The sequence below is a fragment of the Lactuca saligna genome, chromosome 3, assembly GCF_052625555.1.
Source record: "Lactuca saligna cultivar CGN05327 chromosome 3, ASM5262555v1, whole genome shotgun sequence".
NCBI classification, from domain to species: domain Eukaryota; kingdom Viridiplantae; phylum Streptophyta; class Magnoliopsida; order Asterales; family Asteraceae; genus Lactuca; species Lactuca saligna.
This window is the reverse complement of record NC_136419.1, coordinates 219380480-219405309: the sequence shown is the minus strand read 5'-3', so window position 1 is coordinate 219405309 and position 24830 is coordinate 219380480. Positions and strand designations below refer to the sequence as shown.

The 24830-nt window shown below is 33.1% G+C and overlaps 2 protein-coding genes across 3 annotated transcripts; one reads left to right on the top strand and one right to left on the bottom strand.

Annotated features, from left to right (window-relative positions):
• The first annotated feature begins 825 nt into the window (after positions 1-825).
• Positions 826-13444, top strand: LOC145037842 (K(+) efflux antiporter 2, chloroplastic-like). The gene is made up of 21 exons (XM_078986584.1): positions 826-1002; positions 1907-3504; positions 3619-3790; positions 3885-3975; positions 4211-4347; positions 4720-4779; positions 4882-5001; positions 5546-5614; positions 5700-5765; positions 6255-6344; positions 7427-7531; positions 7607-7735; positions 8115-8324; positions 9120-9269; positions 9553-9606; positions 9742-9800; positions 10762-10828; positions 10957-11133; positions 12292-12348; positions 12972-13046; positions 13126-13444. Exons 2-21 carry the CDS (start codon positions 1979-1981, stop codon positions 13246-13248), a joined length of 3537 nt encoding a protein of 1178 aa, XP_078842710.1. The 5' UTR covers positions 826-1002; positions 1907-1978; the 3' UTR covers positions 13249-13444.
• Positions 13445-19242: 5798 nt separating this feature from the next.
• On the bottom strand, positions 19243-23991 carry MYB17 (myb domain protein 17). Of its 2 annotated transcripts, none has more exons than XM_078986582.1 (4): positions 23723-23991; positions 21598-21754; positions 20393-20522; positions 19243-20106 (listed from the first exon to the last, which is right to left on the bottom strand). In XM_078986582.1, the coding sequence occupies exons 2-4, from the start codon at positions 21728-21730 to the stop codon at positions 19518-19520; spliced, it is 852 nt and encodes a 283-aa protein (XP_078842708.1). In that variant the 5' UTR covers positions 21731-21754; positions 23723-23991; the 3' UTR covers positions 19243-19517. The 2 variants fall into 2 exon arrangements, with proteins under 2 accessions (XP_078842708.1, XP_078842709.1); XM_078986583.1 differs by having other exon boundaries at positions 21598-21741.
• Positions 23992-24830: the final 839 nt, after the last annotated feature.

Here is a 24830-nt window from a genome sequence, read left to right as displayed (position 1 = left end):
AACTTATACATCCTTGCTTGCATTGTAACCGGTTGAAAGGATTCTTTGGAGCTTGTTCATAGACCTGAGTAACCCAAGTATCACTTCCACCGATCTAAGGCATATGGGCTCATCAAACCACCCAATCTGATCGTACCTCCTCTCATTACGAATATAGGACCAAAATCACCTTACAGGGTTGCAATCAGACCACGATGTGACAATAACAAGATTGCAATTTCCACATGCGCATATTGGCATTCTATTGCGTTTACTTCGTTCTTTATAGGTTACAGTGGTCGATCACATTGGGGGGAAGAAGAGGGTAATATACCTCTTCGGATAATTGTTCACAAACGATCCTTTTAGGAGAAATGACTAAAATATCCTCATGTGCAAGCACATGGGAGCATGTTAACGTTGCTTTAGACGGACATTCAACACAAGGACCGTTCACGTCAATGTTACGTCCGTAGGTATCATTAGGAGAAATGACTAAAATATCCTCATGTGCAAACACATGGGAGCATGTTAACGTTGCTTTAGACGGACATCCAACACAAGGACCGTTAACATTAATGTTACGTCCGTAGGTACCATTTAGGGGAAAAACCTTTTGTAAGGACTACTTCGAGAAAAAAAATGCAAACTTAAAGGACCATTCATGTAATTTACTCTAAAATTTATAAAAAAATAATTATTGTTATCAAATTCTTATCAAATTTATACGAGTTACGTTACTCAATTTCCCATTATATTAATCTTGTATCCAACGATCACTGCTGTAATCCGTTTATGTCCGACCCGATTAACAAGCTCAGCCCAGATTTTTAAGGCATCTTTTACTCTTTTAGTATATTCTTTCTTTTTAGACACAACACTCTCCTCCCCTTCCCCTGGGCCACTGACGTCATCATCCCTTCATCATTTCCATTTTTAACCTAATTTTTTCCTGAGAAAATCCGCCATTGATATTTTTCGAGCTCAACCTTCCGGTCTTAGTCCACATGTAACGATCGATCAGTAAGTTTTCACTTCATCTGCACACGCGTATACAGTTCTAACTACACACATATACATGCTCTTTTAAGTTTGGAAATCGAAGTAGAATGTAGAACGGAAGCTTGATTGCGGTTAATTTGTTGATTATTTTAGTGTTTTCTAGAGCATATTTAGCCAATATTGAAGTCAACTTGTTAGAAACTAGACATTGGATGATCGAAACTTTTGTTATTCGAACACGAATGAGCTGTCATCTGTACATAATTATTTCGAATTTATATAGACATTTTATACAGATGTCGTCCGATCGATACATATACAAAAATTTGAACTGGAATGTACGAAGATAGCTTAATAATTGATTAGCTTTGAGTAGGACATGGTTGTGATGTTCTGTAGGGTACTTATAATGAATTTTGAAGTCGAGCTATCAAGAATTGACTTGAAATTTGACATGTCGAACCTATCTGCATATCGACATTCACACATGCAGAAAAAAAGTGGTTGTTTTGTTATTTTTGAGTTTGTATGTAGGAATGATGCTTGTTTTTATATAGACATTGAGATAGAGTATATGTACTATACTTGAGCATGATTTCTGAATGGATATATATTAATATTAAGTAATTTCTGATTGTGTGTTTTTGTTTATTTTGAAGTGAATTTTGCTTAAGTTACAGTAGTAGAGTTTTTAGGTACATCTGAGTTGTAATCCAGTTTGTTTTTTTAATTTTTTTTGGTGGCAAATTTGACATCAATAAGAGATTCAACAACTATAGAAACTGTGAATTATGCTTGAAATTAACTACACATATTATACAAATTAGACTTTGGATGACTGAAATTTGGATTATTAAGCACATGTATATAGCATGCATGTTTGATTCTTTTCTGAAGTATGTGTGAAATCAATTTGCTTCAACAGGTGAATGACGACACAAAAAGGAGAGTTGGTTCTATCAGTAGTTTATAGTTAGAAAGTGAAAGCGAGGTAAATATGGATATTTCATGTAGTTTTCAAATCCGTGGCAGTGAAGGTACTAGTTATAGAGCATTAAAGCAGCTAACTGTGCGCTCAAGGTATGATTACAAATTGTTTGGCAACACAAGGCTCGTGTTTGTTGGGCCTAGAAAGAAGTTAAAGAAATTGATTTTGTCTAGTCATAGTGGAGGTGAGTTGAAAAGTTGTTTGTGGAGTTATAGTAAACCGAAATCCACTCTCTGTATACTTAAGACATCAAGAGGAGTTAAAGTAGCATGTCAAGGAAATGATTCAATTGCATATATAGATGGGACGGAGAGGGATGTTGATTTTATTGAGAGTAGTAGTGAAGAGAACCCAACAGGGGACACTAATTTTGGTCCAGAAAAGTTAAATGACGAGGGGGAAGATGAGGAAACAGAGAACCCAAGTGTAGATGAATTAAAGAAAGTGTTGCAGAAGGCACTTAAGGAATTGGAGATTGCTCAACTTAACAGTACCATGTTTGAAGAAAAGGCTCAAAGGGTATCAGAAGCAGCAATAGCACTAAAAGATGAAGCTTCAAGTGTTCAAGATAGTGTCAATTCAACTTTGCTTTTGATTGAAGAGATTACAAATGAAGAGGTTGCTGCTAATGAAGCTGTTCAGAGAGCTGCAATGGCACTATCATTATCTGAGGCTAGGCTTACATTGGCTCTTGATTCGCTAGAAGTTGCTAAAGAAAGAACAAGTATGGAAAATGAAAGTGAAGAAAAAAATTTAAATCCATTGAGAGAAGAAGAGGAAGCTGTCTTTATCGCTCAGGAAGATATAAGAGAGTGTCTTTTGACTTTGGCTAATTGTCAAGGAACATTGACTCAGTTGCAGAATAGGAAAGATGGGTTGGAAAGAGAAGTGGAAACGCTTAAAGATCTTGCAAAGAAAGCAGAGATGGAAGCTTTGAGAGCTGAAGAGGATGTGGCAAATATAATGCTTTTAGCCGAGGAAGCTGTTGCTTTTGAACTGGAGGCTACGAAACGTGTTAATGATGCTGAAATTGCATTGCAGAAAGCTGAGAAATTGCTTCCCATCTCCCCTGTGGATACCTCTGAAAGTTTAAATGAGGATTCAATGGGTGAGGATGATAAGGGCATTCAAGGAAATTCTGTGGAGATAATTGTTGATGGATCTATTGAGGGTTCTTCCACCACTGAAGATGTAATAGATAGCCAAATGTTTGAAGAGTCGAGATTTTCTGATGACAGTGAACAAGAGAATGGGAAACCAAGTTTACCATCTAAAGAGGTGGAATATGATGCAGAAAAGACGAAAAGTCAAACAAAAAAGCCAGAAACGCAGAAGGATTTGACCAAAGACACTTCACCATTAAATTCTTCTAAAACATTGTTGAAGAAGTCCTCCCGTTTCTTTTCAGCATCGTTTTTCTCTTCTGCAGAGGATGATACCGAGTTTACTCCTACTTCATTTTTTCAATGGCTAATCGATTCCACAAGATCACAAATACCTAAACTTGTGCTTGGCTCTATGCTTCTTGCGGCAGGGTATAAATTTCTTTCTAATTCGGTAATTTAAAAGAAAAAAAGAACTAGTCACTTACTAATATTTGGTCCTGAAATTCTTTTCCTCTTATCATGTGATGACTATATACATGTCAGTTTTGCTTTTTATGCTAAACGGGAAGAAAGGATCCATCAACTATTTCAACAACCTGACATTATCACCACAAGTATTGATGAAGTTTCATCAAATGCTAAGCCATTGGTCAAACAAATAAGGAAATTACCAATGAGAGTCAAAAAGCTTATTGCAATGCTTCCTCATCAAGAGGTATGCTGCTGTTTACCATTTGTCTCAAGTTGGGCAATGAATGCTATTTAGTTTAGTGCTTTATGCTTACTGATCTCATGCTTAATCTATTCAGATGAATGAAGAAGAAGCTTCCCTGTTGGACATTCTATGGTTATTACTTGCCAGTGTTATCTTTGTTCCTATATTCCAGAAACTTCCTGGAGGTATATTTATGCTAACATTGTTATATGCTTTATCTTTGAAATTGCATGTCAAAATATCAAATGATCATGTCCCTAAAATCTTGTTTATTAGTTATTATGTTTTTTTTTTTTTTTTTTTTTTTTTTTAAATAAATCTCGATCATTTATATTTTTAAGTTTACAGCATTCTATGGTTATAGGAATACAGTTTGTCATGACCTAATCTTTTGATTCTTTCATCTGATTGTGTCTCCAGGCAGTCCTGTTCTTGGGTATCTGACTGCTGGCATCTTGATTGGACCATATGGTCTTTCAATTATACGCAATGTACATGCTACAAAAGCAATAGCTGAATTTGGAGTTGTTTTCTTGCTTTTCAATATTGGCCTCGAGGTTAGTATACCTAAGTCTGATTTTAGTTTGGGGCTAAATACAAGAAATAACAACATACCATCATTTATTTGTTAGTACAGCATTTTTTCTGCTACAACATTGTATTTTCAATCTTTTCTTATTGAGGCATTGCACTTTGAAAAATATACTCAATTATAGCAATTAAAATTGCTTTATATTTGAATGGCATTGCTATAATTGTCTATATTTTTCAAAGTACAATGCAGTAACAATATGAAATGAAAAATGAAATGGTATAATAAACAAATAAATGGATGTGCGTTGCTAGCTCTTGCATTTAGCCCTTAGTTTATCTTAAGTTTGTGCATCTGTATCAGAAGAAAGTTGATTAAAACTGTAAACTCTCTGCAGCTTTCTGTTGAAAGGCTGAGTTCCATGAAGAAATATGTTTTTGGATTAGGTTCTGCTCAGGTAAATTGCAATCATTTGGTTTTTATAACTATTAACAAGCCTAAATCATTATTATTATTATTTTTTTGCATTACTCCCAATATTTAAATCCTTGTTACACAGGTCTTGGCGACAGCTGTTGTTGTTGGAATGGTTGCCCATTTTGTTTGTGGACAGCTAGGGCCTGCTGCAATTGTCATTGGTAATGGCCTGGCACTATCTTCCACTGCTGTTGTCCTCCAGGTAATCACCAGTACTTTCATTGATTTGTTTATTTATTATAGCATCTTACAATCATTTTTTTCTTTCTATTATAGCCTTGTACTTTTAAAAATCTACCCAATTAGTAGAATGTCATCCAAATACAGATCATTTTCACTGAGATTTTCACAGACAATGCCCTAATAATAAATTCTTTTTGAAAGGATGATGCTGTAATATGGTAGATTTTTCAAAAAATAATGTTTTATTATGAATTTCTTTTGTAAGTAGGAAGTTGTAATTGGAAGAAATGCAAATAGAATGCTATAATAAACAAGTAAATTAGAGTAAGTTGCTGTTTCTAGCACTTAGCCCATTAAATCAAATATAAAAACATTTTCACAGTTATAATGGGGTAGGTTTTTCAAAGTACAATGGCTTAATAAGAAAAGAAAAAAATAAAAGTACAATGCTGTAATTGGAAGAAAGAAATGAAAAGAGAATGCTATAACTAAAAATAAATAAAAGAGATTGCTATTTCTTGCACTTATCCCATTAAGTTGATATCAATCTTCTACTTGTACAGGTATTGCAGGAACGAGGTGAGAGCACATCACGTCATGGACGAGCTACATTCTCTGTTTTACTTTTTCAGGTATGTTTTCTTGCTCATTCTCTCTATCTTCAGAAATCATGCTACTTTTTATTTTTATTTTTCTGATATGTCTCTTTTTTGTCAGGACTTGGCTGTTGTTGTTTTGCTGATTCTCATACCTCTTATTTCACCAAATTCATCAAAAGGAGGGGTAAGTATTTTTATCAACACACACCATTCATTTAATGACTATGTTCTTTAAGTCAAAACCAAAACCAAACCTAAATAACCAGTTTCTAGCCCGGTTCAACTGGATCTGTTTTTCATATGGGCATGCAAAAAAAGTTGAAACCTAACCAAAAATGAGAAATTATGAAAACCAAAAAAAAACCCAAACTGATCAGAAATATTAAATATTCAAAACGTCTGTGTTGAATTGAATAAGTATGTTAAAAATTAAAATAAGTAACATGCATTTACGGTTTCCATTGAGAATTTATATATGTTATGATAATCATGTCATATTAAGATACTGTTGGGTTTGGTTTTGAAACAAAACCCCGTAACTAATATGTTGTTTTTTATAGATACAAAAGCCAAACCTTATATATGTTACAAAGCCTAAGATGTTGTTTTGCTTGTAACCTGATTTGATAGTTCTAACTCCCCTCATCAATGAACAATCCTTTTATGCTCTCAGATTGGCTTCCAAGCAATTGCTGAAGCTCTTGGATTGGCTGCTGTGAAGGCACTTGTTGCTATTAGCGCCATTATTGCTGGAGGACGCTTGGTAAACTTTCTATACAATTTATGAAATTAATTACAACATCTGCATTTGATTCTTAACATGATCCAACTTGTACCCTTCTTTAATAATTTCATTTGGGTGCATAACGTCATAACCTTTACTCTCTTAGGGGTGTTTGGTTAGAATGTTTTTGGAAGGAATGGAATCTGTTAAACGAATTGGAATTTGAAGGATCCATAATCTGTCATGTGTTTGGTTGGCAGGAAATGGAATGGAATTCAATAATAAAAATTAATATATATTTACATTTAAATATCTATTGTTTAATGTGTGTGTGTGTGTGTGTATATATATATATATATATAATTGAATCTTTTACATTAAACAATAATGAAGGTACTTTGGTCTTTTCAAAAAACTAATGAATGAAATTAAATTTCCTTCCGCCATCCCTAGGAATAGTGAAATCCATCGAACATGGAATTTAAAGGATTCCAACGGAATTGATTTCCATCCATTTAACAACTAATGAACCAAACATGGAATGGAATCTTGAATTCCAATTCTGACAGATTCCATCAGAATAAGTCTGCAAACCAGACACGGCATAGTTCCTACACCCTGATCGAGACCCAAAAAAACTGTTGCAAGCTCCCTATAAGATCCCATCTCCAAGTATAAGGGTTAAAGTTAAATGCAAGAAATAACAATGTACTTCCTTTTATTTGTTTACATAGCATCTAACTTCCATCTTTTTCGACTACAACATTGTATTTTCATTTTTTTTCTCATTACAGTATTTTACTTTGAAAAATCTATCCAATTGTAGCATTGTATCTTTTTCATATTACGATATTGTCCTTTTGAAAAATCTACCTAATTATAGCAATGTAAATTGCATTGTATTTGGATGATATTGCTATCATTGGGTGGATTTTTCAAAGTAAAATGCTGTAATAGGATAAAAATGGAAGTATGATGCTATAATAAACAAATATATTAAAGTAAATTGCTATTTCATGCATTTAATTCATTATAATAAAACATGCTCAGAGTATAATGATAGAAGTTTTGATGCATTTTATGGGCAATTGTTAGCTTATTTCCCCTCTTGGAACTTGCAGTTACTTCGGCCAATTTACAAGCAAATTGCCGAGATGCAGAATGCAGAAATATTCTCTGCAAATACTCTCCTGGTTATCCTGGGAACTAGTCTCCTTACTGCGAGGGTGAGCACACTTAATTTAACTATCTTTATATAAATATTTAAAAAATCATTTTGTCATTCATATTTATTTTCTCAGGCTGGGCTTTCCATGGCACTAGGAGCATTTTTGGCTGGTTTGCTACTTGCAGAAACTGAATTCTCTTTGCAAGTTGAATCAGATATTGCTCCATATCGTGGCCTTCTATTAGGCCTCTTCTTCATGACGGTATACCTTCTATTGAACTGAATGCCACATCATCAGTTGTGGGACTGAATGCCATGTCATCAGTTAGTTAGTTCCCTTGTTTGTATCTTGTATAAAAATCCTGAACTCGACATCTCAGGATTCATACAATATAGTGATATACAAACAAGGAATTAACAAAGTGACTGATGACGTGGCATTCAGTCCCAATGAATGAAAAACTCTATAATTAAGCTTGTACTTGCACATGTATTCCAAAAAACTCCACAATAGGAGAGTTGACTATTTGGTAGCTTAATATGACCCAATAAGCTCCCTATTGTGGATGCTCTCATCTAGAATTGTACCATTTACAAAAGAAGGGGATTTCAAAGGACTTGATTTTTTTATTTTTTTTCAGGTTGGAATGTCAATTGATCCAAAACTTCTAGTTTCAAACTTTCCTGTTATTATGGGGACTTTAGGGCTTCTGCTTGTTGGGAAGACCATACTTGTGGCTGTAGTTGGTAGGCTTTTTGGTGTCTCATTGATATCTGCAATCAGAGTTGGTCTTCTACTTGCACCTGGTGGAGAATTTGCATTTGTGGCCTTTGGTGAAGCTGTCAATCAGGTATGCAAATTCCATGTTTGATGGATTTCACTATTCCTAGGGGAGGCTAAAAGGAATGCAGTTCCATTCTTTTTTTTTTTGGTTAAAAGACCAAAATACGCTCGTTATATATCGATAATAAAATTTTTGATTGGATATTATTTGTAATAGATAAAAAATAAAAAAATGATTTAGTTATTTTGTTATTAAATTCCTTCTCATTTTCTGCCAACCAAGCACATGACAGATTAGGATTCTTTCATGTTCCAATTCCTTTGATGGATTTCATTCCTTCCAAAAATATTCTGCAAAAAAACACTCTCTGGCTCTGGTGATGTGTAAGTTTGACGAATGGATGGGATTCAAGTATTCAACTCCATCGGAATCTTCGAATTCTGTGGTTGGTGGATTTCATGATTCATTAGGGAGGGTGGAAGGAATTCGGTTCCATTCTTCTCTTTTTATCAAATGACCAAAATACCCTCATTATATTTTGACATTAATAAAATTAAGAAATTTAAGTATTTATATTTACAGAAACAAAAAATAATCTAAATAAAAAGAAAAATTCCAAAATCAATAATTTTTTTTATTATTATTGAATTTATTTCCATCTCGTTTCTTGCCAGCCAAACGCTTTTCAGATTATGATTCTATCTGATTCCAATTCCTTTGACAGATTCCATTCCTTCCAAAACATCCTATGAACCAAACGTCTATTCCTTTTCTTTAAGCCATGGAACCGGGCGAAATTATATTATGTATTTTAGTACAGTTACTATGTTTATAATTTATAATTTTATGGTTTTATTTCAGGGTATAATGACTTCTCAGCTGTCTTCTTTGCTATTTCTTGTGGTGGGGATTTCAATGGCTATCACACCATGGTTAGCTGCTGGAGGGCAGTTAATAGCATCTCGCTTCGAACAGCAAGATGTTCGTAGTCTATTACCTGTAGAAAGTGAGGTAATATATAATATCCCAAAAATTACTTTTCCCAAATGTATATCTTTTAGGGGGAAATTAGAAAATGACACAAAAAGTTGGAGGGAAAGCATTGGACATGGAATTTAGTATGTAAAGTGCTTTTTTTTTTGAGTGAATCTAGTTGCTATATGTCAAGAAAAGAAGGTTTCAGAAAATAGCATCACATCTGTAGATTTATTTAATAATGTGATTTTGGAAACTACATGGATCAAGTATTCTGTTCATTTCTAATTTCTTGTAATTTGATGTATCCTATTTTCAGACGGATGATTTGCAGGATCATATCATTATATGTGGTTTTGGACGTGTAGGCCAGGTATATTCTAATCTTAAAATTGTGTTGTATTATTGAATTTAACTAAGGTTAATAAGATGGACATGAACATGATGTTGGTGGCTATTTTTATGTGATGTTTAAATATTTTTATTTTAACTTTTTTGGTTCTTTCAGATCATTGCCCAGCTGCTTTCTGAAAGACTTATTCCATTTGTTGCTCTTGACGTGAGGAGGTATGGAGTTATTTTACTTTTATGTTCCTTAAGTGTCTTCTCACACACTTATCACATCTCTTCGTTACAGCATTGTACCTTTAGAAAATAATATACACAGTTATAGCAATGTCATCTGAATACAAAGCAATTTTCACTGCTATAATAAGAAACAATAAATAAAAGTACAATGCTATAATTGGGTAGATATTTAATAAGAAAAAACCTGATAGTACAATGCTGTAATAGAAAGAAATGAAAATTGGATGCTATAATACACAAATATATGAATGTACATTGTTGTTACTTGCATTTAGCCCTTACTGTTTGTGAAGTGTATAATAACTAGCCTATACTGTTTCTCTCACCTAACTTTTACACTTATCCACATCTCTTGCTTTTTTATAAATTCTTATGCAAGAAATAGCAATGCACTTTCAATGATTGCATCTTACTTTCATTTTTCCTTATTACAGCAATGTACTTTAGCAAATCTACCCAATTATGGCAATGTCATCCAAGTACAAAGCACTTTTCACTGCTATGATAAGAAAAAGAAATTAAAAATAAAATGCTGTAATTGGGTTGATTTTCTAAATTACAATGGCCTAATAAGAAAAAAAAATTGAAAGTACAATTCTGTAATAGAATGAAAAGACAAATATATGAAAGTACATTGTAATTTGGAAAATCTACCTAGTTATAGGCTGCTACACAAATGCCACTTAAATACAAAACCGTTTTCACTTGTATAATAAGAAAAAAAACAAGTGCGATACCATATATGGTTGGGTGGACTTCTCAAAGTATAACAATGGCTTTAATAAGAAAAAAAAAGTTGTTGTAATAGAAAGAAAGTAAGACGCTGTAATACACACAAATATATGAAAGTACATGGTTGTTTCTTTTCCATTCATCCCTTACTTTTTATGAATTATATGATAAGTAGTGAATTGGCATCTAAAATTTCCATGATCACCAGTGATCGAGTAGCAGTGGGACGCGCACTTGACCTTCCTGTATACTTTGGTGATGCTGGTAGTCGAGAGGTGAACCCCACCCCCACCCCCACCCAATTTCAATTTCTATCACAACACCAACACAAAACAAACACATTTGTAAGAGATAGCACTGTACTTTCATTGATTTATTTAATGTTTATTGATTGATTTTTCAGGTTCTTCATAAAATTGGGGCAGAAAGGGCCTGTGCTGCAGCAATAACTTTGGATACACCTGGTGCAAATTATAGAACTGTTTGGGCTCTCAGCAAATACTTCCCCAATGTGAAGACTTTTGTACGTGCTCATGATGTTGATCATGGACTCAATTTGGAGAAAGCTGGAGCAACAGCGGTATTTTTCTCTTTACAGCAAATACCAACCTACTTTTGTTTATTATCGGCGCATCAAACTTTTTGAAAAATCTAGCAAAGTTTTTCAAATATAAACCAATTTTCATTGCTATAATTCGATACAAGTTTTAAAATATGTTGTACTAACTGCTTAAATTATAGCCTCTATTTTTCATGAGTTTTTTATATTACTCTACTTTATTCGTTGTTTAGTTATTTGGGCTAAATGCAAGAAGTATCAGTCTACTTTAATTTATTATTTTATTACATCTTACTTACAGTTCTTTTATATTATAGCATTGTACTTCAAAATTTTCTATCCAATTATAGAATTGTATTTTGAAATTTTATTATTAAGATGTTATACTTTGAAAAATGTACCTTGTTATGGTGGTGAAATTGGTTTGTATTTTGATGGCATTGCTATAATTGGGTAGAGTTTTAAAGTTCAATGTCATAATAGGAAAAATGAAAGCTGGACGCCCTAATAAACAAATCAATGAAACTACATTGCTGTTTCTTGCATTTACCCTTAAAGTTATTTTATTTACAAAGAGTAATAATGCAAGAAATAGCAAAACATTTTTATTGATTTTTTTAATATAACATCCATCGTTATACTTTGAAAAATCCACTCAATAATGGCAATGTCATTGAAATACAAAGCAAATTTTGCTGTTATAAGTTATAACTGGGTAGATTTTTTGAAGTATGATGCCTTAATAAGAAAAAAAATGTAAAGTGTAACAGAAAGAAATAAAGTAGTATGCTATAATACACAAATAAATAAAATGGCGTTGCTGTTTACAAAATTAAAAAAATAACATGATACAAGGTCATTAAAAAATCAAAATTGTAATTTAATTAAAATCATGACGATTTCCAAAATTTATTTTTCATTTTATTTTTTTGAGTTCCATTCCATGATGAAATGAAAAAAAAAACACTCTGCTGTTTGAGGAATGAAAATTAACAAAATGGGAAGAATCACATTGCTTCAAGAAACAACATTTTTCTTTACAATGGAATGAAGCATTCCTTTCCTTCCTTGATCTTGACACTTGTCTTAATTTGGGTTTTGTATCAATATTGTTTTACTCTTCCTTTTCATATAAATCCCTCACACCATATTAACTTTGAGTAAAAAAACACAATGCAGGTTGTGCCAGAGACTTTAGAGCCAAGTTTACAGCTAGCAGCTGCTGTTCTTGCACAAGTAAGGCCTTGTTTTATATATTCCATTAAATGCTATCCGGTTTTCAATTTCAGGTTATTATCTGCTTTTTTATTGAAAACTATGATGATAATTCAGTGACTAAATCGATAAAATGGTATACATACATTATGCTTTTATAAAAATCCAAAATCAAAAAAATATTAATGGTTTAATCACTATCTAAAATAGTCAAAGTGTCTAAATGTATAAAACAATGAAAATACAATTTGTTTTTATTTATTTTTGCCCTTTTTTTTTTATAGCACTCTACTTTCATTGCTTCTTATTATAGCATCATACTTTAAAAATTGATTATACCAATTTTCATTGCTATAATTGTTCGACCTTTTCAAAGTATAAAAAAGAAAGTACAATGCCTTAGACTTGGTAAGAAAAAAAGCACAATGCTGAATAGAAAAAAAAAAGAAGTTGGATGCTGGATGCTATAACACAAATAAATAAAAGCATTGTTATTTCTTTTCTTGCATCTAGACCTATAAGGGCAAATTTCTAAAAAGTTGGTACTTAATGTTTGATTTTATTTAAGTAAATAAAAGTATTGTTTATTTCTGCAATAAATAGATCAGAATTCAGAAACATTTTCTCAAACTTATTTTTGATAGGCTAAATTACCAATGTCCGAAATAGCTGCCACAATCAATGAGTTTAGAACACGTCACCTCTCAGAACTAACCGAGGTATCAAATCATACTTTTATTTTTCATCTTTTCTCTATAAATAAAATGATTTATTTTTAATAAACACTCTTTTTTTCAGCTATGTGAAACTAGTGGAAACTCTCTTGGATACGGGTTTTCTCGTGTTGTTATAAAACCTAAATCCCAAACTTCAGATTTTATCGATGATAGCCAAGTCAATGAAGGAACACTCGCAGCATAAATAAAGAAAAGAAAAAAAAAACTGAAATTTCTAGATGTTTATAGTAAATTTCGCCCCTTAAATACAAACTGTACAGGTAAAGATTTTCTATTCTCACCATCTACCCATATTTTTAGGGTTATTTTGGACTGTGACTTGATTTTGTGGGGGCCAAACTTGATAATAGTTGAATGACGAAATTTTGGATTTGCTGATATGTTTTAATTTGTTGAAGACTTTTGAATTTGGTAATATTCAAAATACGTGGTCAATGGTTTATAATGTGATATTATGATCAAACACTTGGATAACTGATGTAATTTTATGAGATATAGATTATAAAAACAATGGCTTTTGACTTATATACCCTTAATTTTAATTAAAGATAGAAACTCATAATTAAGATATAAAATTCAAAACACATTTTATAAGTGGATGGATCAAAAACACTGGGAAATTATGGAAAACCTCTAATCTCTCCTACGGGTTGCCTAACCTTAGAGCATTGGGTATGGGGTATGGGTAACAAGATGCAATATCAAGTTGTGTCATTTAAATGTCACATAAGTAAATGGGGTTACAACACCAAGTGGGAAAATAGATAATAAGATACAACACCAATTTTTTTGAAAATAAATATGTTTTATTTTTTATTTTTTTTCCTTTTTTCTTTTTCTTTTTGTTTTTTTTTTCTTTTTATGTTTTTTTTAATCACTAAAATGAATATATTTTTATAAAACATAATATTTTAAAAACAAAAAAAGATATAATATTTAAAATCTAAAATTATGATTACAATTAAAAAAAAACATAATTTTAAACCTAAAATAAATATCATTTAAATTACTTCTAAAACCACACAACAATCCTAATTAATCCAAATATTGCTTCATAATTTGTTTATTTATCGCTTGTAGCACCGTCAGATCAACAGATGTTAAACCTCATCGTTTGTCCGAAGAATTGACAACTGATGTGTCATTAGTTCCATCTTTTTTTGCGTTTGCTTTTTTTCTAGAAACTCCAAATGACGATGTTTCAACTCATTTTTTTCTTTTATTAATAAATTGTGCTCGTCGATGTGAGTCCGTGCGTCCGACACGTCGATCGAACTCGAATTGCAAGACCTTTTAGATTGAACCTCTGACGATGTAGGCATTTTATTCCACCTTGGATTCGCTCGCAACAACTCCCATGATTTTTCAAAGTCGAAAATATGTCCCATTTCGACCCGATACTGTTCCTTAGCAGAGTTGAACAAATCAAAGTCGTTGGTTCCGCTTTGCTGTTGCGCCTGAAGCCGATTGTAATTACCGTTGAATTTGTTGTACCGCTTAGTTCTTTGACCCAAATTTGTTGCTCAACATGTCATTTTTGCGATACAGATTTTTCAAAAAGGCTAGAACATACAAAAGTCGATTTTGTCTCTAGACCTCAATTCCGAATGACTGCAACTTGAAATTTCCAGCGATTGATAAAGAAATAGAAGTGACACAATTACTGTAACTCTCGATTCCAGTCTCTAAAAGGTTTGAATTAAGATATAAATCAAATAATTTCGCATTCATTCATAGATTCAATCGTGATATTTTAGAAAAAGGAAAACAAAAATAAGAAGGAAAAGATCAAGTTTCACTTTTGTGAAATCATGAAAAGAAGAAGTATGAGACGATCGATTGACTTAGATCTTTAATAAGAAATAGAATAAGATATAATTGTTGGCTTCTAGAGAAGTGGACTGTGTCGTTTGTATTCTCCATGAAAATTGATTTTGAAGAGTTATGAAGCCTTGGAAATCGAAACTCGGATGCACGCTTGCATGTACCTGCTCCCGCTCCCGGATTACAAATGATTAGAGTATTTGTAACAAAGTGAATTTTCAAAACAACTTTCATTTTTCAAATAACATAAAACTCATTCAATATTCTCAAATTCTCAAGTTTAACAAATGCCATCACGATAAAAACATATCCCAAGATCATAAAACAAATCTCCTGCCAGTGTGTACAGATCATGCCGGCGCATTCCTGCGATTATCGCTAGTACCTGAAACACATAACACATAACACTGTAAGCATAAATGCTTAGTGAGTTCCCCAAAATACCACATACAACACATACGCCACTCAAGGCCATAACTCTATGGGATCTTCCGATCCATGTGTCTCAGGGGACTTCCGTCCCGACTCTGGTAGACCTTCCGACCCTACCCGTAAGACCTTCCGGTCTTCATCATCTTAACCTTCCGGTCCATACACTGTTGACCTTCCGGTCCATATCATAGTACTCATAACATAGCATAACACATACATATCACATAGCAACATATATCACATACTCTGCATAACATATAAGACCTTCCGGTCACACATAGTTACCACTCTAGGTAAAGTATAGTGAGAAGACTCATCTCATATGCTGTCTAGTAACTCACGTGTTCGGTATCACTGAACCTCGTAACAATGACCTAGCCCCGCTTAAACATATAAGCAATCATCTCAAATCAATAACGACTCTCCAGGCTAGACTAGTTCGTTCCAATGTTCTCTCAGAAGGCTAGAAGACCAATTTACCCTTCTAATGGTCCAAAAGTCCAAGTGTTGACTCAACCCTAAAAGTCAACGGTCAAACTTTGACCAGACTCGTCGAGTGCACATAGGTGACTCGGCGAGTCCAAGCGTGTCCTCTGGATCTTTCTAAACCTCACTCGACTCGTCGAGTGAACCTTCCACTCGACGGGCTACTACTGGTCATGAATCGCGGGGCAACCCAACTCGACTTGTCGAGTCCCCTTATGGACTCGGCGAGTTCCTTCCATGGCAACACTAAAACGAACTTCTGAGGTCAGATCTGCTTCTCTAACTAGTAGATCTAACCTTCTAGCACTCAAAAGTCACGAAAAGGTTCAAACTTTACATTCATGCAACACATACAAAGCCATAAATGGAGAAATAACCTTTAAAATGGCAACCTACTCTCAAAACTCTCATGAAACAACATAAATGTTGGAAGGTTGGGACTTTTTGGACCTCTCATGGTCTAGATCCAACATCTACACCACTTTGGGACATCACATGCTTCATAATCCAACTCAAAATGATGCAAAGAAACCCTAGATTCAAGAAATCTATCAAATACATGAAATGGGAAAGGATTTGTACCTCCAGAAGCGAATCTCAGAATGAATAACACAAATCCAAGCTTCACAATCGATCTAGCTTGGACTTTCCCACTCCTTCTTGCAAGAACACACCAAAAAGGATGATGAATTAGCCTTTCCTTTACTCTCTAAGCTCTCTTCGCTCTCTAGGGTTTCTCAGGGGTGTAAGTGGCCACAAATGAAGGCCATAAGAACCTTTAAATAGGTCCTAAACCCGAGAAATTAGGGTTTTCCTCGTCAGCACCGACTCGTCGAGTCCAGTCGCTAAAACGCATCAAAAGTCACGACCCTACTCGACGAGTTGAAGCACCAACTCGTCGAGTCCCTCCAATAACTCCCCAAAAAAATTAAATGATTAAATAATCAAAATAGCATACCCGTAATTCCGGATGTTCAGGGCCGGTCCAGACGATGCGCCACCCGGGCGACCGCCCAGGGCCCACGATTCCAGGGGGCCCAAAATTTATGGGCTATGTAGTTTATATATATATATATATATATATATATATATATATATATATATATATATATATCTATATATATATATATATAAATTATTACTTAAATGATTTTTAGGACCTAAAGTTGGTTAAAACTCAATTTAGCTCAAAATATAAACAATTTAGTTTGATTTTTATTTCTAATTGAAAACGCCTATATTGAAGAGTAATGATATTTTTTTCAATCTTTATTATATTTGTATTTGAGGGACTATTTTTTTCTTTTCGCTCCGGGCCCCATATATGTTTGGACCGACCCTACGGATGTTACAGTATTGGACTTTAAAAAACCAATCCACCATGCTTAAATTTAATGATGTTATTATATAATCCATATTGTAAGTCCAAAATAGGGGCCCTTTGGCTTTTGGGGGCCCGGTGCGCTCGCCCATGGGCCGGCCCTGAGTTTGATGATGGAGGGGGGGGGGGATTGGATTTTGCTCCATTTTTTGATTTAGAAAGTGTATAAAATATAGAGAGATTGATAAAAAGATGTAAAAATTGAATTAAAATGAGTAAATATATAGGTAAAAAGGTAATTTTGTTTTTTGAATATTGACCATTGCAAACGGTTATAAGCCCCGACGGTTATTTTTTTTCCCGTTTCAAGTCGTTGTGATGGTCACGACTCACGAGACTTGCTCGACGAGATGCAACGAGTAGGGTGGGTTTCCCCGTTAGGACGGTGTTTCTGTGTGCCACCTGAGCCTCGTTATCGCTCGTTGAGGCCCATACCGTCTACTCTTATGCAAATCAGTCATCGAAAACCTTGACGCTTTTTTTCTCTGTTATACAAAAGCACCCTTGAAAGTCGTAAATTCTTGCAAATCTACATAAAATTGGTATTGGGACTACCTCTTTGTGCAATTCTGTAATTTTGCTACCGAAGATGAAGATCACATATTCACTCGATCTTTGTGCAACTCTGTAATTTTGCTACTGAAAGATGAAGATCACATATTCACTCGATGGGTTCTCATAAATTTATTAGGCCTAATGACTAAAAAAAAATTAGCGATGTGCATAACTGCATATAGCTATTTCTCTGATATTCAAATGGGCTTTATAAACGAGAAAATCTTCAACCACGCTTCAAAATCACACAACACTGGCAAGTTAGGTACAACTTTCACATCCACCACCGGTGGACACTTAAGATGGCAAAAATTGTGTTCGAATCATGTTCTAGAATGTAATGCTCATTTGTTTTTGTATTTCCATAACTCTTGTCTCCTAGCTTCTTATTAGTTTCATTTTATATAAATCTTGCTGCCGTTTAAAAAAGAATATTGACGGTTTTTTTTTTTTTTTTTTTTTTTTTGTGATATAAAATTATAGTAATACTGATACAAGAAGGTTATTTAAAATTTATAATATTTCAAGGAAAATATACAACTATAAAAGCTGTGAAATGGGGAGTTCCATTTTGGTTATATACCAAATTAAGCTATATAGTCTTTCGAATAATAGTATGGTAACTATTGTCTCTTTTTATTCGAACAAACTTTTAACATTCAAATTTCATGCAATAACTAATCCAGTACAAGTGCTATTCAATTCAATTTGCCCCAACCAACATGCACCAAACCTCCCCACCACGACCACTTACTTGTTACTTTATACTTTTGATTAGTTACATACAAAAAAAAGATTTTTTTTTATCCAAGTCAATTTTTTTTTTTCAGGTTTAAACCTAAAATTTAAAAAAGAATTCAAGAAATCCCTCAAGAGTGATACCTTTATCGGTTTGATAAATTTAGCTGGTTTCCATTTTGAATTTTTTTTCACAACATACCCAATATATTATTTTCAGAGAGGTCTATTGTCATTTTTTTCAGTTTAAACCTAGTTGCTATTATATTGTGATTTGATGATGAGTTTATGGTGATAATCCTGATTAAGATGCTTTTCACGCTTAGATGGTAAAGTTTGATTGCTAAATGGTGTTTGGCATTTTACGTACATGTTGCATCTTATGTATGAAGTTTATGGGTGAGACGATTGTGTGGTGCAGACTCTTTCCGATGTTTTTGTAGCTTCATCTCTTAGACACTTTTGCATGTTTCGGGACCTGTTTTATCCCTTATGTCCCTAAGCTTGCCTCTGTGGCCCATACATTTATGAGGTTTTTAAGGTCTATTGAGGACGTTGGCGATTCTATATAAGTTTTCGCTAGTGATGTCTTACATAAGGATACGAGGGATGAAACAAGGTCATGATACATGAGTGATGAAACAAGCTAACTCCTCCTGTCTTCATATAAGTTATTAAGTTAATCGAACACATAATTTAACAAAAATCCATATGATTTATATATATATCCAAAAAAAAAAAGCCCTGGTGAACACAAACAAAGCCAAAGAAATGCCAAAACGTAGATTGAAAAATTGCTAAATATCATTCGTCAACATCATTGTTCCAAAACAGTCATCTACTTTCATAGCTAAGTTCATAACAGTTAGTTGTTTCACACCTAAGCTCATAAAAGCGTCATGATTATATATATAAAATTACAATACAACGAAGACCTCGTACTCAAATATCTTTGTCTTCTTTCATAAAAACTAATACCAGAAGAGAACCTGTCTGAAACAAGCTGTCTGTCAGACAGTTTCTCTTCTAGTTCAACTTTAATTGAAATGAGCTTCTAAGAAGCTCATATCATTTTGACCAGGGAAATCAAAAAACAACTGTAATGCGGTATCCGACGAATCTTCAACTTCATCCGAGCTCGAGGAATGTGTGATTCCGGTGTAGAAATGTCCGTTTTTACCCTCGAATTTCAATTCCGATTCCAATTCCGGTTTGTGTACCGTTTCCATAGTCGTCCCGGAAACCGAGGCTTGTGAAGCCGGACTAGAGCACACAACCTTATTCATGCTTCTAAACGAGTTCCCAACTTCGGAATGCCAAATTCGGAGAAAATAGTCGGCGTTAGCGGTGTTGTTGATTCTTTTGTTTGTTATCGATGAGCTTAAAAGTAGAGATGATTCCATCGAAAGACGTGCTTCGGCCTCCAGCCTGGCGCTCTCCCATTGCGCCATGTGGCGGGTGGACGGGGAGGCCGGCGGTCGTTTTAGCGGGCCCGATACGGCGGTCGGCTCGTGGGTTTGTGGGTCGATTCCGATGGAAAGAAGACGTTTTCGCAAGTGAGTGTTCCATAAATTCTTGATCTCGTTATCCGTTCTTCCTGGTATTTGGGCTGCAATTGCAGCCCATCTGAAAAATACAAATAAAATGTCAACATAAAATCATAAATTAAAAAAATTTCATTCCCCAGATAAAAACCATAATCAATTACTAACCCTCGGGACCGAGAATCCCACCCACATTGTCACAAGTCCTTTTCTGATAGTGTGGGCCAGCGTGAGCTGAGGGTTAGTAATTGATTATAAAATCCATTTGCGCAGTGGAAATAAAAATCCCAACCCACGTTGGGATTAAGATTCTCAACACTGTGTCCCTTTTACAAAAAAGAAACAAAGGGTTCGAGTATTAGCAGTACCGATTGCCGAGAATGGCATGCAGTTGGATGACGAGTTTTTCTTCTTCGGGGCTAAAGGGACCGCGCTTGATGTCCGGTCGAAGGTAGTTTGTCCACCGGAGCCGACAACTCTTACCGCACCGGAGCAAACCTGGAAAATTGTTTAAATAATTAATGAATTTTTTTGATATAAAATATATCGGTTCTAATTTTGATGTGGAAATAGTGATAGAATGGACAATACAACAAAAGTGTACTTTCATCCATGTGATGTCAATAAGTTGCATTTAAATCCAAGTCTTGATATTATGTTATAATAATATATAATAAGAGATATGCATGGACCCCACACATTTATTTGTCTGTTTTGTTGATGACACAAAGAGAATATGAATCAATGATTACTCTCTTCAACATAATCCATACATACAAATAAACAATCTTCTAACTTATTTCATGATTTTGTTTTTGAAAACTTTTGATATATACAATAGTTAACTTAATAGGAAGATTACAAACATGTAATTATTATATTAGAAAAAGATTAATGGGTACGTAGTATTATTTAAAAATATTGATTTAAATTGTAGATTTTCTAATTTCTTAACCAAAATAATTAAGGATTAATAAAAGTATATAAGATAGAATGATTTTTGAAAATAAAGGTAAAAATTAATTATCACGACTTTAATGAATATTAACCACTAGCAATCTGCTCCACAAAAATGGGTTTTCTGACATTCTAGAGCTATAATAAATACATATTTATTTTAAAAAAAAAAAAAAATTCCAAAACTAAGTATTGGGACTTTTATGTATAAGATTTTATCTGCTTCACATTATGGGTATATATATTTTTTTCGTTTTTAGTTGCAAAATGATCAAATTTATCTACTACAAAATTAGTTCTTACGAGTTAAAATGTCCAATATTCACAAAACTGAATTTTTGTGACCTCTACAAAACAAAATAAGCATTCTTTTTTGCATAATCACAAAAATAAAACGATCGTTGATTTTTTGAAGATAAAATTCAGAGGGAGAAATTTTGAAACCAAAATCGAAGCAAAAAATGGAGGTGAATAACTGAATATCATATATTTCGATCATTTGATTCTTTTAAAGATTTTGAAATCAAAATCGAGTAGAATGCTATTATCTTCGATCAAAACAAGTTTAACCTAGATTTCATGGATAAATCAGCGAAAGAGATAAACAGAAACACACCAGCGAGTTTAGGTAGAGATCGCCAGCTTCCATGGCCGTTCTTCTTGATATACTCAATCAACAGTTCGTCTTCTTCTTGAGTCCATGGCCCTCTCTTCAATCCCGTCTTCTCACAACAAGGCGCTCTCCCCATTTTCAACGACTCTGAATCAAAACCCTAGAAATTTAAACCGAATCAATGTATATATGTAGGGGAAGAACTAAGAAGAAGAGTATATATGATTTGAGCAATAATTATGGAGAGAGAGTGAGAGATGGAGATTTGAGAATGAATTTGAAAAGAAAATGTGTGTTGGTGTGTGTGGGGGAAAAGACATGTCAAGAGAAGAATCAAAATCTCAGGTACGACGACCGGCGAATTACATGCCGACACTATTTGCATTTATTGATCGTATTTATATCTCTCTCTCTCTCTCTATCTCTATTATCATATTATCTTCAAGAGTTTTGCAAAACACGATACAGAAACTATGTATCAGCATATTTGGTAATCGGCCTTCATTACAACGACGACAAACCGGTTAAATAATTTAGGAGGTCGTATTAAAAACTTGTAACCAAATAATTTATGAAGGAAAACTAATTTTTGACGATTTTTTTATTTAGAAAATGTTTGGACTATATTTATAAAATGTCCAAGTAGAAACAAAAAAAAAAAAAGTTAGAAACCACTTAGTAATCAAATTCGTAGTTATTAAACTGTGAAAATATGTACAACCTGTTAAACTGAAACTGAATGTGTGTCATAATCGTAAATAACACTAGATCATTGCAGTTATTAAATTGTAAACTAAGTTAATTCACAACAATTTAAACTATGAATGCATCTCAACAATGATTTGGTGTCTTTTAGAGAAAATTACAAAACTAACAATTTTTCTTAATTATTTTTTAGTTTTTAGTCAAAAATTAGCATTTATCTCAAATTAGCCGCTGAAATCGTGGGTGATTAAGAAACCTATGGTCAATGCATGGTTGACTACGGTCAACACTAAGTTGACTACTCTTCCCGGCAATGAACTATTATTTCTTGGGTCTTTAGGGCTTGTTAGACACAATATGAAGTTGAAAATTTTAATTTTGCTCATTTTTTGTGTTTTCGAACTTAAAATAACTCTATCAATGAAGCTTCAAAGAACGAAGTATTTCTTGGAATCTCGGACTTTTTTTTCTTGTTTACCATGAGATTCAATACATATGATTTATTATTTTGGAAAAAATCGAAAAAATAAAAACAAAACTTTATGCTTCGTAAAATACTTATGGTGTACAATTACTTAATGCATAAAAACATGTATGGATTGTTTATACACTGTAGGTTTCTTATGAGACTTACATTTTTCGTAATTTTTTTCGTTTGTAGATTCTTATACAATGACATGCTTTTTTTTTTTTGAACAAATTGAGATGTTAGACAAAATTCATAACAAAATTTAATACTTATGTAAAAAATTTAAAATTAAACTATGACACGCTTTACCGGTATAGTAGAGGTGGAAATGAAAAGAATTATTTTTTATTTATAGTAAGTTAGATTTGTAGGCAACTTAATGTCAAACGTTAAAAATAGTTGATTTTTTAATACAATTTTAACCTAATAATTTTACCGTTATCATTTTTCTTTATGGTATTATTTACAATGACACAAATCTAGTTATATGATCCTTAAACATTGACCAGTTTTATTATTAATCGACACAAAATAAATTATATGATCCTTAAATACTTGATGATAAAATAAAATTATCAAACAATAAAAACTAATTATTACAACTTAAAATAATAACTCAACTTGTTTTTTTTTTTTCTCTAAATGCAGAAGAACAATAATGGCTAAATAATTTTTGGTTATTATTTTTCGAGATCAATTAATTGTTCTTTTGAAAAACCCTAGGAGATAGACATGTTGATCCAATACTTTTTGCAAATAAAAAGCATTGAAAAACTGAATTTAATGTGTTGCTTCCTCTTTTACAAGCTTCCGCCCCCATCAGTTCTTACAAATCGCCATTAAATTCATGAATAGCACTTGATAATAATTGCAAAATTAAATGCAGTAGAGAGAGAAAACAACGATATCTAGAGAGAGAGAGAGAGAGAGAGAGAGAGAGAGAGAGAAACTTACTTGAAGTTATAATAGTGATAATAGGTGGTAAGAGCTGAATACGCAAAGCAACGAGGAGAAATTTTGCAGGAAGGAAGCATTAATAGCGGAGATTGGATTCGAAAACCAAAAAGACACAATATATATTATTGTGTGTGTGTGTGTACGTCAGTTGTGTTGTCGCTTCAAATCATACATATACATACATGTATGTATTGTATGTATATGTGTATGTAAAGATATTGTAAGTAGAGGTTGCAGAGGAGGGAAAGAGAGCATTAAAGGCGATGATAGCATTTAATTGGAGACTGAGCAGAAGGGAAGGACCAAGGGGGCCATCAGCCATCTACATTCTACACCTAAACATACATTCCGTATACACATGTAGGCACATGTAGAGCAAATAACTAAATGTATAAGTTTTAAGAGAATATAACAAAAAAACATTAATACATTTTGGTTCTTTTTTATGGTCTAACGATTATAAATCAAAGAAATTCTAATAAGTCAGGGACATACCTATTTGGTGTTATGGGTAGCACGGATAATCTCTTAAATTTTATCGTTAAGTGTAAAATTTAATGTAAATTCGTTAAAATCCGTCACGAATCATTTGAAAATCCGTTAGAAATAAGTGTAAATATATTGTAAATATGTCGGTGTAACTTTTTTCTGACGGAAACTGCTATTGGAAAATGAGTTTTTTTTAGTAGTGCAACCCTTAAAAAAATTGTTCTAACATTTATATTTTTTTTTGTATCCGCCACTAATTCAAGCTTAACAAACTAAAACTATATTGGTTAGTTTTATTTACTATAACAGGTTAAAGTAGTCATACTAGAATAAAATTGTTGAAGTTGATTGGATCTGTGAAATATTTTGATTCACGAATACTAAGATAAAAAATGGTTAAAATATCATGCTTTCATGTAATTTTCTTTAATTAACATTTTTTTCTATGATGAGCATATTTATACATACAAACTCCTTTTTTTTAACCTTTCATTTGTTTGATAAATAATTAGATCAATTCTCAACATTTTTATAGTTCTCAAGAATATTCATCGATAAGTTGGTGTAACACTAGGTTTCAAATTTGCTTTTTCATTCGGGGCTGCAGTCCAATCTT

Bases quoted from the DNA above. Each gene is read 5' to 3' on its own strand.
- LOC145037842 (XM_078986584.1), top strand. From the start codon at position 1,979: ATGGATATTTCATGTAGTTTTCAAATCCGTGGCAGTGAAGGTACTAGT. The intron at 9,801-10,761 runs GTATGGAGTTAT...CATGATCACCAG, and splicing joins GTTGCTCTTGACGTGAGGAG to TGATCGAGTAGCAGTGGGAC. The intron at 10,829-10,956 runs GTGAACCCCACC...TTGATTTTTCAG, and splicing joins GTGATGCTGGTAGTCGAGAG to GTTCTTCATAAAATTGGGGC.
- MYB17 (XM_078986582.1), bottom strand. From the start codon at position 21,730: ATGGGGAGAGCGCCTTGTTGTGAGAAGACGGGATTGAAGAGAGGGCCA. The intron at 20,523-21,597 runs GTGTGTTTCTGT...ACAATTTTCCAG, and splicing joins ATCTCTACCTAAACTCGCTG to GTTTGCTCCGGTGCGGTAAG. The intron at 20,107-20,392 runs GTACTGCTAATA...TGTATTTTTCAG, and splicing joins CATGCCATTCTCGGCAATCG to ATGGGCTGCAATTGCAGCCC.